The 14,494-nt window shown below is 40.0% G+C and overlaps 1 protein-coding gene across 6 annotated transcripts in view; it reads right to left on the bottom strand.

Annotated features, from left to right (window-relative positions):
• Positions 1-14,494, bottom strand: part of Pgant7 (N-acetylgalactosaminyltransferase 7) — a 184,764-nt gene that overhangs the window by 79,302 nt on the left and 90,968 nt on the right. For all 6 annotated transcript variants that reach the window (XM_067084256.1, XM_067084254.1, XM_067084257.1 and 3 more), the window contains exon 7: positions 3,443-3,560. In XM_067084256.1, the coding sequence (XP_066940357.1) occupies positions 3,443-3,560 (118 nt within the window). The remainder of the gene's footprint in view (positions 1-3,442; positions 3,561-14,494) is intronic.

Here is a 14,494-nt window from a genome sequence, read left to right as displayed (position 1 = left end):
CTTAAAAACAAGACTGCAACTCCTGGATATTATCCTGAATACTATACCCTTCCTAACATTCTTGTTATATCAACCATGAGTTATTCTTCAAGCCCTAGACCTCAAATCTCATATCAAATGATATCAATCTACTTTCATTCATCTTCTCTACATGATCAATCTAACTAGGCATGTATAATAAAAAATTTTTTCATCTACAACACTAAACCACCCCCTAACAGTCTACCCCTTCAATGTTTAACTCCTCTGAAAACTAATCCTATTACAACATGCACAAGATATTAAACAACCAGGCCATAACACACACTTGTCCCATATATATACTTTTAAATAAGAGCCATCTTTAATTACATTTCTTATATTCTGATATCAGAGGGTATTATATTAGAAAAAATTCTTTGAATGGTTTATCAACAATTACATGACCCTATTTCAAGGCCTCATCAATCCCCAGGTCACTAGCAGGTATCAAAGTATGTGACAGGTCATAAAATCACTGTAGAAGGTAATCTCAGCAGAGAAAATAAAGGACACATGGAAGTATTCTTGTCCAGGTGCACTAAAACTTTACCTTAAGTATACAAACTAAAAGCAATCAATTCAGCTATGTTGCTTGATTTGTGAGCTTTTTTACTCCTGTGGTGCTTTTGGTCCAAATGATTTGTTCTATTTATTTCCTAATTAAAACCCTACTTTACATTTGTTCAAGTTCAGAGAAGACTACAAAAAAAAAAAAAAAACAATAAAATACTTCAATGTGTTATATTAATTACCAAAACAGTATATTGCAAATGAAACCTGGCTAAGATCTAACGCATTACGAGCATTCTATATTCATCAAATAAGTAATTTGAGATGATTGACACACACTCCAAAAGAAAGAATCCTGAAAATACCACTACAGGTAATGATAAAAGTGCCAGCTAAGAGGGACACAGAAATGAGCTGAATGAAACCTTTGCTAGAATTAAGCAGATCTGGTTATGGTGGTGAGCAACAGAACTAAAGTGAACTGTTCCTCCAAGACAAGAGATTAACCCTTAAACGCCTACTGGACGTATCATACGTCGACTAAAATTGTCTGTTGGGTGCCAAGTGGACGTACCGTACGTCGACTACAAAAAATTTCAACCTTCGGTCAACTTTGACTCAACCAAAATGGTAAAAAAATGTAATTGTGAGCTAAAACTCTTACATTCTAGTAATATTCAATCATGTACCTTCATTTTGCAACAAATTGGAAGTCTCTAGCACAATATTTCGATTTATGGTGAATTTTTGAGAAAAACTTTTTTCTTACGCCCGCGCGGTAACTCGGCCGAAAATTTCAGAAATTCTTTCGTTATTTTGTCGTAATTTTTGCACTGTTCTATATTAGCCGTTACATAAGGTTTTATATATGAAAAGTGCGCAATTTCATGTAAAATACAGCAAAATACAACCCATGGTTGTAGCTTTTATCAGTTTGGAAATATTTTCATATAAACCACGATAACTGCCAAAATTTCGACCTTCGGTCAAATTTGACTCGACCGAAATGGTCAAAAAACGCAATTGTAAGCTAAAACTCTTACATTCTAGTAATATTCAATCATTTACCTTCATTTTGCAACCAATTGGAAGTCTCTAGCACAATATTTCGATTTATGGTGAATATTTGAAAAAACTTTTTCCTTACGTCCGCGCCAGAAATTCTTTCGTCATGTTGTCGTAATGTTTCCACCGTTTTATATTAGTCGTTACATAAAGTTTTATATGTGGAAATGTGCGCAAGTTCATGTAGAATACAACAGAAAATAACTCATGGTTGTAGCTTTGATCAGTTTTGAAATATTTTCATATAAATCACGATAACTGCCAAAATTTCAACCTTTGGTCAACTTTAACTTGACCGAAATGGTAAAAAAACGCAATTATAAGCTAAAACTCTTACATTCTAGTAATATTCAATCAATTAGCTTCATTTTTCAACAAATGGGAAGTCTCTAGCACAATATTTTGATTTATGGTGAATTTCTGAAAAAAAAAAAAAAATTTTTTTCCTTACGTCTGCACGCGGTAACTCGGCCGAACATCTCAGAAATTCTTTCATCACATTTTCGTAATGTTTGCATCATTTTACATTAGTTGTTACATAAACTTTTATATATGAAAATGTGCGCAATTTCATGTAGAATACAATAGAAAATAGCTCATGGTTGTAGCTTTTATCAGTTTTGAAATATTTTCACATAAATCACGATAACTGCCAAAATTTCAACCTTCGGTCAACTTTAACTCGACCGAAACGGTAAAAAAACGCAATTGTAAGCTAAAACTCTTACATTCTAGTAATATTCAATCATTTACCTTCATTTTGCAACCAATTGGAAGTCTCTAGCACAATATTTCGATTTATAGTGAATTTTTGAAAAAAACATTTTCCTTACGTCTGCGCGGTAACTTGGCCGAACATCTCAGAAATTCTTTCATCACGTTGTCGTAATATTTGCACCGTTTTATATTAGTCGTTACATAAAGTTTTATATATGAAAATGTGCGCAATTTCGTGTACAATACCACAGAAAATAACTCATGGTTGTAGCTTTTATCAGTTTTGAAATATTTTCATATAAATAACGATAAATAGAAAAACTTCGACTTTCGGTCAACTTTAACTCGACTGAAATGGTCGAAAACTGCAATTGTAAGCTAAAACACTTACAGTCTAGTAATATTCAATCAATTAGCTTCATTTTTCAACAAACGGGAAGTGTCTAGCACAATATTTCGATTTATGGTGAACTTTTGAAAAAAACATTTTTTACGTCCGCTGCTACGTTTAATTCATGCATCATTTTGTGATAATATTTTCTCTGTGTTGCTTTGATCGTTTTACAATTTGTTATATACCAAAATCATCGCAATTTAGTGTACAATATAAAGAAAAACAAAATAACCAGTTAGCTTTAACCATTTTGCTCACAGCGCGATTTGTATAAAATTATATATGAAAAATTTTTTTTGCGCTGTCATATATTTCAATATTTATATATGATGATATTTTTTTTCATTTCTGATGGTTGCATACTAAACTTCAGGCAATGACAAAAAAAAGAGCCAAAAATGAACTCTTAATCTTAAAAACTAAGCGTGCTGTGATTTTTGAAAAAATTTTTTTCCGCTTTGGCGCTAACTCACCGAACGCCGGCATACGGGAGACGTTTTTGTAAATAGAGGCTCGGCGTTTAAGGGTTAACATTTTTACCTCTTGTATATCCTTGAAACAGGTTGTTTTGTTAACAGCTTGGTTTATCCTTCTAGGCTTACTTGAAGGCATTTGCCATGAAACACATTCTTCTTCACACAAAAAGCATACAACTTAGTCCTTCACAATGTATGAATAACACCACTCAAAAGGGTAATAACTTGTATCAATTGATCAACTACTATACTGTACTACCTTGAATGATAACTCAAAGTTCTCTCCTCCCCACACTAGAAGTCCAGGATCATAGGCACCAAGACTGAGAAAGTACTCTCTGTTTATTGCAAATAAACCTCCAGCATGAGTAGGCGCTCTGTGAAAAGAAATTACCATATGGTTAAAATATAAAAGTCTGCACTATACAATTCTGTTTGGAATGACAAAAAGCTACTGATTCAAAACGTCCAGAAAAAATGGTTACATACCGTTGTCAGATATAAAAAATCTTAATGCTATACAGCACAGGCAGTCCCCAGTTAACGGTGGGCTTGGTTAATGGCGATCCAGTTTTATGGCACTTGTCTAGTGATGAAAATCTTCAATTTTCAGCGGCGAAAATCGCCGATTTCTGCTTACTGGCGCCGATAATTGGGTACTGGCACCAATACATACCTAACAGAGGTGCCGATAACTGAAAATCGGCACTTTTCGGCGCCGATAAACCCAAAAATCGCCGAAAAGCACCGGAAATCACCAATTTTTGGTTAATGGCAATTTTCAGTTATCATCATGCCACCAGAACAAAACGCCCGCCGATAACCGAGGACTGCCTGTACAGTATTGCCGAAAATCTGAATCTAAAAGTTCAATAGCATATGAGTAACTTGCAATAAGCATTCATATTGAAGGAACACAAAAGAGAAAAGGAAACAGTGAGGATATAAGATGAAACATTTTTTGGTCAATGCATTACGTTAAATTTGTAAATAAAAACTAAAAAAATAAAAAATAAACACCAAAAAACTACTGATATACACAAAACCTCTCATTTATGCTTACTGAAAATTAAAATAATTTTGTTTACAAACCTAAGCACTATAATTCATTGTCACTGTTGCAGTTATCTATCGGAGGCAGAGAACTGGAAGGGAGTGGGAAAGGGAGGACACACACACACGCACAAAACAACCAAAAAGGAATTGCTATGCTGTAGTCATGACATCTTTCACAACCATTCAAAAGCGATAAACAGAGTGACATGTAATTATGTCATTACTTTTAAGCCAACAACAGTCATAAAAGCTTCTCAAGCAGATGAAGGCCCACCAAACCTTCCCCCCTCAGCTCTCCCTGTCCTCCCACCAAGTAAGTACTTACCATGGCCTATCACTCCCTACAATACTCATCCAATCAAAAGCGATAAACTAAATGATGATTAAGTGAGGTTGATGTTTTTACATCAGTAACAGTCGTCAAAGCTCCCATGCAGACAAGGGCCCTCACAACTCAGTTCTCCCACCCACCTTTCCCCAAATGCTTGGCCCAACCTACCACCCCCACAATACCCTTTTCATGTGACCCTTGGGGATCACTATCTAGGAATGACCCGAATAATATTCAAGCCTTATTATGATAATTAAAATTGCTTAATTTAACATTGTTTGGGAAAAATGATTATGACCTAATCTTAGCTACGTAATTACCTATTTATCATTAGATTACCTATTTCACTGCTCTTGCTATCACTACGCTGTATAAGGTATTTCATAATTCTACTATTACATAATGATACAAACTATTGTATATGATACTAATGTCATACAGGCAGTTCCCGGTTATTGGCGGGGGTTCCGTTCCCGGTGGCATGACGATAACCGAAAATCGGCGATAAAAGCGCCAATCCCCGGTTGTCGGTGTCACTGCTAAGTGGGGATCGGCACGTATCGGTGCCGAAAATCCAGTTAACGTCATTGCTGGACATGTGCCATAAAACAGGATCGCCAATAACCAAGGCTGCCGATATTCAAGGGCTGCCTGTATTTACCAGCAAGGCACTCGCCTTTTCTTAGAATGTACAGATCACTACATTTGCATATCATGGCGTACACAGACCAACTGCACATCAGGCATCATCATGATGTTTCCCTCGTAACATCTTAGTTACTGTGCACTCAATAGTGATTTCCAGAGATTGAGGGAGCTGTGAAACACCATGTTACACGATTTTTTTATAGCATTCATATATAGAGAGGCATCAACATCTGTTCTATCCCCAACTGAGAGAGAGAGAGAGAGCTGTTCTACCTCCAACAGAGAGAGAGAGAGAGAGAGAGAGAGAGAGAGAGAGAGAGAGAGAGAGAGAGAGAGAGAGAGAGAGAGAGAGAGAGAGAGAGAGAGTTGAACCATTCCAGATGCTACATCATCTCAGCAGACAAAGCTTATTCGTATTTTTGTTATTCTGTTGCTACACTTTTAAATTTAAGTGTTTTTACGTCTAACAAGTCTCAATTAGGATTATATATAATAACTGATGTTTTTTTAATTATCTTATTAGTATTACACTAAATCTTATTAGTACGAAACTAAATTGGTATTAAACTAAATCAATACCATCAACAAGCATACGCACACACATATACAAAGAGATTTCATAAATTTAGCATTCCCTGTAAAGTATTATATTTTTTCTACAGTTTGTTTCCGTCATAACATCATAGTTACCTTACAGAACTTTTTAAGATACTTTTATATTGATAGATATAGTATAGCAGGTACTGTACTTCATGTGCTCTATAAGCTCAGAAAAGATCTGGAGACATACACATAAGAAAACATGCGCTGTATAGCTTAGCCTACTCTTCCTATAACACACACAAGCAATATGGACACACAAACTTATGACTGGCCTAAATGAACTAGCAATCAAATATGAGATGAAAAGAAAACTTGGATACAATGATGCAATATTTTGGGTACATGAATCTCATTAGAAAACACAAAAGCAGACATAGACCTGGGCACAGACGTAATGCTGAGCGACACTTAGACCCGTTTCTCAGGTGTTGCCATGCACCAAGGAAGTCGTATTTCACTAGTAGCTATGATCCTCAGAAGATACACCGTGCAAAATGACAAATTTTTAATTAATTTGTATTTTTCATAGCTAACAAACCTGCAGTCTTAACATAAGGATAAATTCTTCTAGTGCCAGCCAGAATCCAGTAAAAATCATATAAAATTGTATAACAAGGAATTGGTAGCAATGGGGTTCAGCCAATGGGATGAGAGAAGAGGCATCAGCTGACTTTCTCTTATCCATGATGCAGTGATGCATTCAGTTTCCTACAGCCCAGGTTGTGCCATGGGGGAATTTCTCTCAGGACTGCTAACAGAAGGGTTAGCAGATCTTGGGACCACTCTGACTGGGCCCACATGGGAGCTACCAGGGTCATCCTGAGATTCTTGGAAATCATTACTCTGTTCAAGGGGGGAAAGGCGTAAACTTCCAGATTGTCCCAAGGATGTTGAAGGGTGTCCTCTGTCACAGTGAAGGAGTCTGGAACCACCAGACAATAGACCTCTAGCTTCCTGTTGAACCTTGTAGCAAACAGGTCTATCATGGACCTTCCCCAAACAGGCAGTCCTCATTTATCAGCAGCATCGGTTAATGGCATTTTGGTTTCACGATGCTTAGCTAACAACGTAGTTAACCAGATTTTCAGCGGCAGTAAGTGACTTTCGGCACCGGTAAGTGGTTTACTGGTGTCGGCAAGCAGTTTATCAGCATTGGTAGGCAGTTTATTGGCATCAGTAAGCAGTTTATTAGCGTTAGTGTGGTTTATCGGCACTTACAGTGTCATAAACATCATTTATTACCATAATTACTGTGATGATCCGGTTATCAACGATTTTTGGCTGTTGGGTCTTGGCCGGTAACGGAATCCCCGCCAATAACCGGAGATTACCTGCAGTTGGAAGAACCTGTCTGATATCTCTTAATGCAGAGACCACTCTTTCCCTAAGATCTGACCATGACGACTTAGCTTGTTGGTCACTACATTCCTCTTGCCTGGCATATACCTGGCTGAGAGGTCTACTGAGTGATCTATCGCCCCATGGTGCAAAAGCAGTGTCAGTGAGTGAAGTTGGCCTGACTCTAGCTCCCCGTTTGTTTACGTATGATACCACCGTAGCGTTGCCCAACATTTGGATTACTGAGTGCCCTGTCACCCTTTCTTGAAACTCTTGAAGTGCCAGGAAGGCTGCTTTCAACTTCAGAATGTTGAGATGCAGCTGCTTGTCCTGAAGATTCCACACTCCCAAAGTCAGAAGGTCTCCAAGTGTGTACTCCCGCTCTCGTACGAGGTGTCTGAGAACAGGAGAATCTCTGGAGGGGGAGAATGAAGAGGCATTCCTATAGCCAAGTTTCTGTCGTGCAGCCACCACAGTAGGTCCCTTCTCACTTCTGCTGACAGGGGGGACCTGCACCAGAGGAGAATCCCTTGAGGGGGACCCAAACTCTTTCAATCTCCATTGGAGAGACTGAAGATGAAGATGGTCATGGGGAACAAGTTTTTCCAGGGTGGTAAAGAATCCCAGAACCACTTGCCATTGCCGCGTTGCTTCTGTTTGGACAGAAAGGACAGGGCAACTTTCCTGAACTTCTCAATCCGCTGGTCCAATGGAAATACAGGCAGTCCCTGGTTATCGGTGATCTTGTTTTTTGGGGATTGTCTAGCAACGAAAATCAGCGATTTTTGGCGCCGATATGCACCAATTTCTGCTTATCGGCGCCAATACTTGGGTATTGGTGCTGATACATACCTAACAGCAGCCCCAATACCCGGTTATCGGCGCTGATAAGCACTGAAATTGCCAATATTTGGTTATCGGCGATTTTTGCTTATCGTCATGCCATCAGAACAGAACCCCCACCAATAACTGGGGACTGCCTGTACTCTCGATGATACAGTGTCTATGATCATGCCCCGGTAAAGAATCTTTTGACTAGGAAGTAAGTTTGACTTTTACAAATTTATCACAATGCCTAAGACATGACAAAATTGGAGAAAGATGAACCCTGTCTTGGATTAGCTTTTCCTGAGAACTTGCTAAGACCAACCAATCATCAAGGTATCTTGAGAGTCAAATTCCCCGAGAATGAGCCTAACGTTGATGCTACGGTGAACACTCATGAACACCTGAGGGGCTGTTGTAAGGCTGAAGCATAGGACCTTGAATTGGAACAACAGCTCCCCCAGACTGAAGCAAAGAAGCTTCTGGGAACAGCAATGGATTGGAATTTGGAAGTAAGCATCCTTCAGATCTATCGTGAACATAAAATCGTTGCTCCTGACAGCTGACAGGACTGTAAAAGGTGTCTCCATCTTGAATTGGGTCTTCCTGATGAACACAGGCAGGGTTGAGAGGTCTATTACTGGCCTCCCCCCAATTGCCCGTTGCCTTGAGAATCAGAAAAACCCGACTGTAAAGTCCTGGAGATGTATGCCTGACTACTTCCACTGCTCCTATTCCATCATTTTCTTCACTTCCTCTTGAGGAGCCAGATATTTTGGAAAGTCCTCGGGATGAGTCAAATGATGGAGAGGGAGATCGGAGAGAGGGGGAAGAAAATTGAAGAGTAGTAGATATCTCATCCGTAGAATATCTGCTATCCACTTCTGTCCCCAAACTCTGCCACATAGCCCAATGGCTAGCCAGGCACACCCGCCGCCCCTCAGGCAGCAGTGAGCGGGGAGTGGTGCCCACTCTATAGCCTACTTCCTCTACCCTACCTCTAGCTCCTCTCCCTGGTCTGGAAGCACAGGGCTGAAAAGGCCATTGCTGAGGGGATTTCTAAGATGACGGTGGAGCAGGCTGACTGGATCCGTTGGTAGAAGTCGTATTAGGGGTCTTCTTAAAAGAAGGTTGAGGTCTAGGTTTTGATGAGCTAGGGAGAGAAGGAACAACAGCTTTTGATACCACTTGGTGAACTAGCTAGTCATTATTGTCTGCCTGACGTCTATCTACAGCAATATCAAGTTGCTCCTTAGGAAAGAGAGACAGGGAACTCAGAATATCCCCGTTCCTCAAAGCCAATAAGGAATCAGTACATCAGTACTGATTCCTTGGGAGAGGGCTGTGTCTCTTCTTTTTAATAGGTTGACCCAAATGTTAGCATTTAAATGGGTCAGATAAGTGACTGCCTTACCTCCAGACTGTAACAGTCTGATATAAGGGTCACTCTCTTCTGTATCACCCATTGCAGTGGTAGAGATTTTGGCCATCACTATGGACCATAAATCCAATCAAGAGACAGTCTGGAAAGCAGAAGAGGTGCTCAACTCCAAGGGAGCAGCCTCCTGAGGAGTGAAGGAAGGGCCCTCTGCCCTAACCTGATCCAAAGACAACCCTGGACCTAAACAAACCAGATGTGGGTTCACTTGTTTAGATTGCAGAGCCATATTAGGGGTTGTATAAAACCTGTTTATGCAAAGGAAGTGGTGGGGGTAGAAGCTTGAATGACCTACTCAATCAAAGAGAATTATCAAGCCCAGAGATGAGAGAATTAACATGACTCAGAGCAGAATCAGCATGATTTGAGCATGGCAACTCCTATAGTCTTTGAATATTTCTCAGGTCCGAGCAAACCTCAAGGCCTGTAGGGAAATCCGAAGTTGTTGCAGCTTCCTCAGACAGATTGCTGTACTCATGAATGAGCTCAACAACCTCAGCATATGTAATAATAAACCCTGGTTTTCTAAATCTACCTCCTGACCACAGAAATCTCTTCACTTCTATCAGTTGGATCTGAAAAATGGGGAACACCCTTGTTTAAAACTGGGGTGTAGGACCTTTCAGGTCCTAACATCTTTTCGGGGGCTTCAATGCCTGCCGATGACGAAGGTAGGTTATTATGGAAATCATCCCGTTCACAGGAACGAGAGGTAGACCTCCGATTTTTATGTGAAAGACATGTATCATTACACGGTTGTGTAGGGCTAACAACATGTCTACGGCTGACCGAACTAGAACGATGATCACAGTCTCTCCTAGGAGATCGCAAATCAAAGAGACGTTGCGATGACGAAGGGCAAGGCTGCAGGCCTACCTACCTGGAGTAACTGCTCATACGTGCTTCCCTTCACAGACATGTCTTGAAACACGGCCGCGAGAACTGGAGCAACAATCACAAACCCTCCCACGAAAGCATGAGTGAGAATGATGGACAGACGAACGCCTATACGGACGCGAACCGACAGAACTTCTGGAACAACGAAGACTTTCAGCACGGATGTGTGAGATAGAACGAGACATGTCTCTCGAAGGCGAACATGACCGAGAAGACAACGGTCACCGTTGGGTGCACGTACGTGTACATATGGAATTTTCCATGTGCGAGGACCTGGGGAAGGAACTAATCTATTGTAGACTTCTCCACACAGGATTTCTTGACAGGAGCCTTATCGTCTTTCCTATGAACTTGAACAGGACAATCAGGGGGAGACAAAACCACTTATGTATTTCTCTTGAAGCAAATCTGTCTGGAAGGGCCTACCAAAGGCCAAGAGACAATTGGACATGATGCATCAACATCAGAAACAAGGCCTTGAACAGGAGAGCCATGTACGTGGTTGGAAGATGACGGAGAGGGTGAATCCGAGATGGTCCTACAATTCCTCTTGCAAGGAGTGGAGACAAAGTCCTTAGTCCTCCAACATCTGACAGGAGAGAGCCGGCCAGACAAAGAAGACAAAGATGAAGACGAAGGCAGAGTAGGAGGCCTGCGACGTTTCTCCTTCAGGACACATCCATAACTTTCTCGGAAAACAATATCAACTCCTGTCCACAACTGCTTGAAAGAGAGAGTCTCAAGACAGAGCAGGTGCAGCATTTGCCACAGCGGAAGCTGACCCAAAAAGTTGAGCAGTGTACACCACCGAAAACTGAGACGTCACAGGAACTGAAACTCTAGACATAGGTGAGGGGAGAGCCACAGATCTAGAAACTGTCATAACAGACAAGACTGGAACATGAGAAGACATCGCCACTGCCGATGTTGACCCAAACTCCTCAAACAGGTCCTTACAGAAGGGGTTAGAATGTAATAATGCAGTGACATTGGAGAGTGATTTGATGGAGCTCTCCAGTGCTTCCATTCGCAATTTTATGTGCCATTCTAGGAAGTCAAAGAGTGCTTTCCATCGGGTTCTCATATGACTTTTGGTCTCAATAGCAAAAATTATCCTGGGATGTCCTGGAAGCCTTTAGATGGCAACTTCAAGCAAGGTGGTAGAGGTTATAATGCTAAAGAGTCGGAGCTTAGCATAAAATTCTGACAAGGCTACTTGGTGAGCAACTTGGGTCTAATTCAAAAAGGAAGTAGAGATCCATTTATCACTGACTTGGTAAAGGGTGATTTCTTTAGTTTTTAATGCTATAGGCACAGGTAAGAAAACCATTTCTGTTAGTGGTTTCGCCAAGTCTGGTGAGGATGGTACCAGGTGCCATTCTGTATTAAGGAATGCTGCCGTTTGTAAATTCTACATTTACAACTTTGATCATAGTTTTTCTCTCATTAATTACCTACTTGCCATCGGGAGAGAAAATGCACATTGACGCGTCTTGCCAAGGATTATCAGTATCATCAGGGGTGGAGTGAGTATTGGAGCCCCTATTATGTTTTGATCTGAAGTTCTGTATTCTACTGACCCATTGTTGTTTCTATTCAGAATTATAAAATCAGACCTTGTTTGGGCGGCATTTGTATCTACACTCACTTTTCGGTTACAGGATGTAGTACTTTTGCACTTTGGTGTGTACATGGCTGACTGACTTTGCTCTTCAGAATCATGCTTCATGTCTCTTATATATTGCTGTTCTGTGGCAAGGGCATCTTTGATGGTACTCAATTTCCTTATGGAACTGATCAAATGGCGCAAACTGTGTATCCATTTCGGGGGAACTTACCGCAAACTGTGTATCCCTTTTGGGGGAGCTTGCTGCAAACTGTTTATCCCTTTTGGGGTACAGGTCAATAAAAATTCAATTTCCTTCCAGAATTGATCAAATGTCACAAACTGTGTATCCCTTTTGGGGGAGCTTGCCGCAAACTGTGTATCCCTTTTGGGGGTACAGGTCAATAAAAACTCAATTTCCTTACAGAACTGATCAAATGTAGCAAACTGTGTATCCCTTTTTGGGGGAGCTTGCCACAAACTGTGTATCCCTTTTTGGGGGAGTTTGCCGCAAACTGTCTATCCCTTTTGGGGGATCTTGCCATAAACTGTGTATCCCTTTTGGGGGAGCTTGCCATATACTGTGTATCCCTTTTGGGGGAGATTGTGCAATCTAACTGAGCTTCAGCAACTAAACTGTAACTGCCTGTTAATCAAGGGGCAGAAGTCCTGGGCAAGTTACTATACCCTTCCAAAAAAGTAGACATTTCAGACTGAGTTAGGTGGATCCCAGTATCATTTTGGGGGAAAGATCCTATTCAACAATGATAGCTGCATGGGGAATAGAATTCCTTCTGGGAGGTTTCTCCCATGACCAGCTTAAATGTATGTCCCTGAGCCTTCTGGGTTCAGCAGGGCCATTTCGATGGCAATGTCCACTTCATATTTTTTAATAAGAATGTGAACTCCATGTCAAGATTCCTCTACTTCCTCCATGGGGTTAACCTGGGAAGTATTGGCGACTGATGTTAATGGGTTTTGGCCCAAACTTTGATGTTGTTCAGAGGAAGGGTTAAGTATCTGCTGCCGGAGTTCTACCGGAAAGATATAATCTCCCCCTTCCTCACCCCTACTGAACCCTAGGCCCCATTGAGACAGCTTAAAAGGAGGTGTTTCATCCTTAAAACTTGCTGCCAAGAGCATACTACAGATCTCGCCCACATCTGGCGACCAAGCAAATTTTCCTTGTTTTTTACAAGGACTATGCTCATGGCAGGTGGTATGGGCCGTACCCACTGGCAAAAAGTGAACCGAATAATTTACTACGGAACACTTGAACTAAAGATCCTGCCTAATGGCGGCCCTGTAGTGATATAAAGCAAGTTGTTATTAGAAGCTAGTTAGTATTAATTGTTTTTAAGTGAGGGACACTTCTGTAGTCCCTCATATAGTTTCCATACTACCGGTTAACTTGATTACAATTGTGCAGTTTTTAATACATTTAATTAAATATCTAAGTTAAACCCTCTAAGGTTTAGGTTAGTTTTCATACCTGTACATGGCTGTATTACTTATACACTGTTAGTCCTTTTGCAATGGCCAAGTGAAATTTTTAATTCCAATTGTCATGCCATTCAGACTAACTGATATGAACTAATTTGTTTGACTAACCTAAACTGCTGTTTTATATAGCTTAGGGTAATGATTCTAGTATAATCTACGTTAAGCTAAGAATAAGAGGATTTCTTAGAAGGTTCTTGCTTAACATATTCAAGGCTTATTTACAACTTAAAAGATATAACTTTAGAGAAAATAATTCTCTTATAATCTGTTTTTCTGTTTTATGTGGCCGAGGCTACCCTTTCATCTGATATTCGGCCATCGCTGTTTTAGGCTAATAGTAGGATATTCCTTTATTATAAGGGGGTTCCTACTTAATATGGTTAGGCTACTGACTGTCTTAGGTTTATGTCACCTTTAAGGATATAGGCTACACAAGACCCTACTAGCATGTAACCTTACAGAAATGCTACCAAGTCATAAGAAACTAGGTTATTTTATTTAGGCTAGGATACTGTTTATGTATAATCCTAGGCCTATTAATTTTTTCTTAACCTAGTATAAGGTACTGCCTAATCCAGATTATTATAAAAACAGAAAACTTACTAATATGTAACCTTATAATTATTCAACTATTTGTCTAACCCAGTTTGTTGCTTATATCCAATCCTAGGCTATTTGGTTTACTATATAAAACAGTAATCACTAATGTGTAACCTTATAACCAGGTTATAACTTACTCTAATCTAGGCTACTGCCTAATCTGGATTATCTAATTCACACTTGAGTGTATGGGTTACATAAACAAAACACAATTAGCCTACATTAGTATGTAGCCCTAAGGCTAGGTTACCATCTCATCTAGCACAGATTACAATTTCATCTACTCCTAATTGCTATTTCATCTAGTCCTAGGTTACATGGTCTAGGCTAAAAATTTAGTCCAAAAATGGGATGTTTCATGAAAAGTTGTCACTTAACTTGATATAAGGTAATGCCTAGGATAGTCCTGGATTATTTAGCTCATGCTTAAGTGCACAGGTTTATAAAAGGGAAAAAATTTATACTA

Source organism: Macrobrachium rosenbergii, chromosome 41, assembly GCF_040412425.1.
Source record: "Macrobrachium rosenbergii isolate ZJJX-2024 chromosome 41, ASM4041242v1, whole genome shotgun sequence".
Taxonomy (NCBI): Eukaryota; Metazoa; Arthropoda; class Malacostraca; order Decapoda; family Palaemonidae; genus Macrobrachium; species Macrobrachium rosenbergii.
This window is presented reverse-complemented; position numbering and strand designations above follow the sequence as displayed.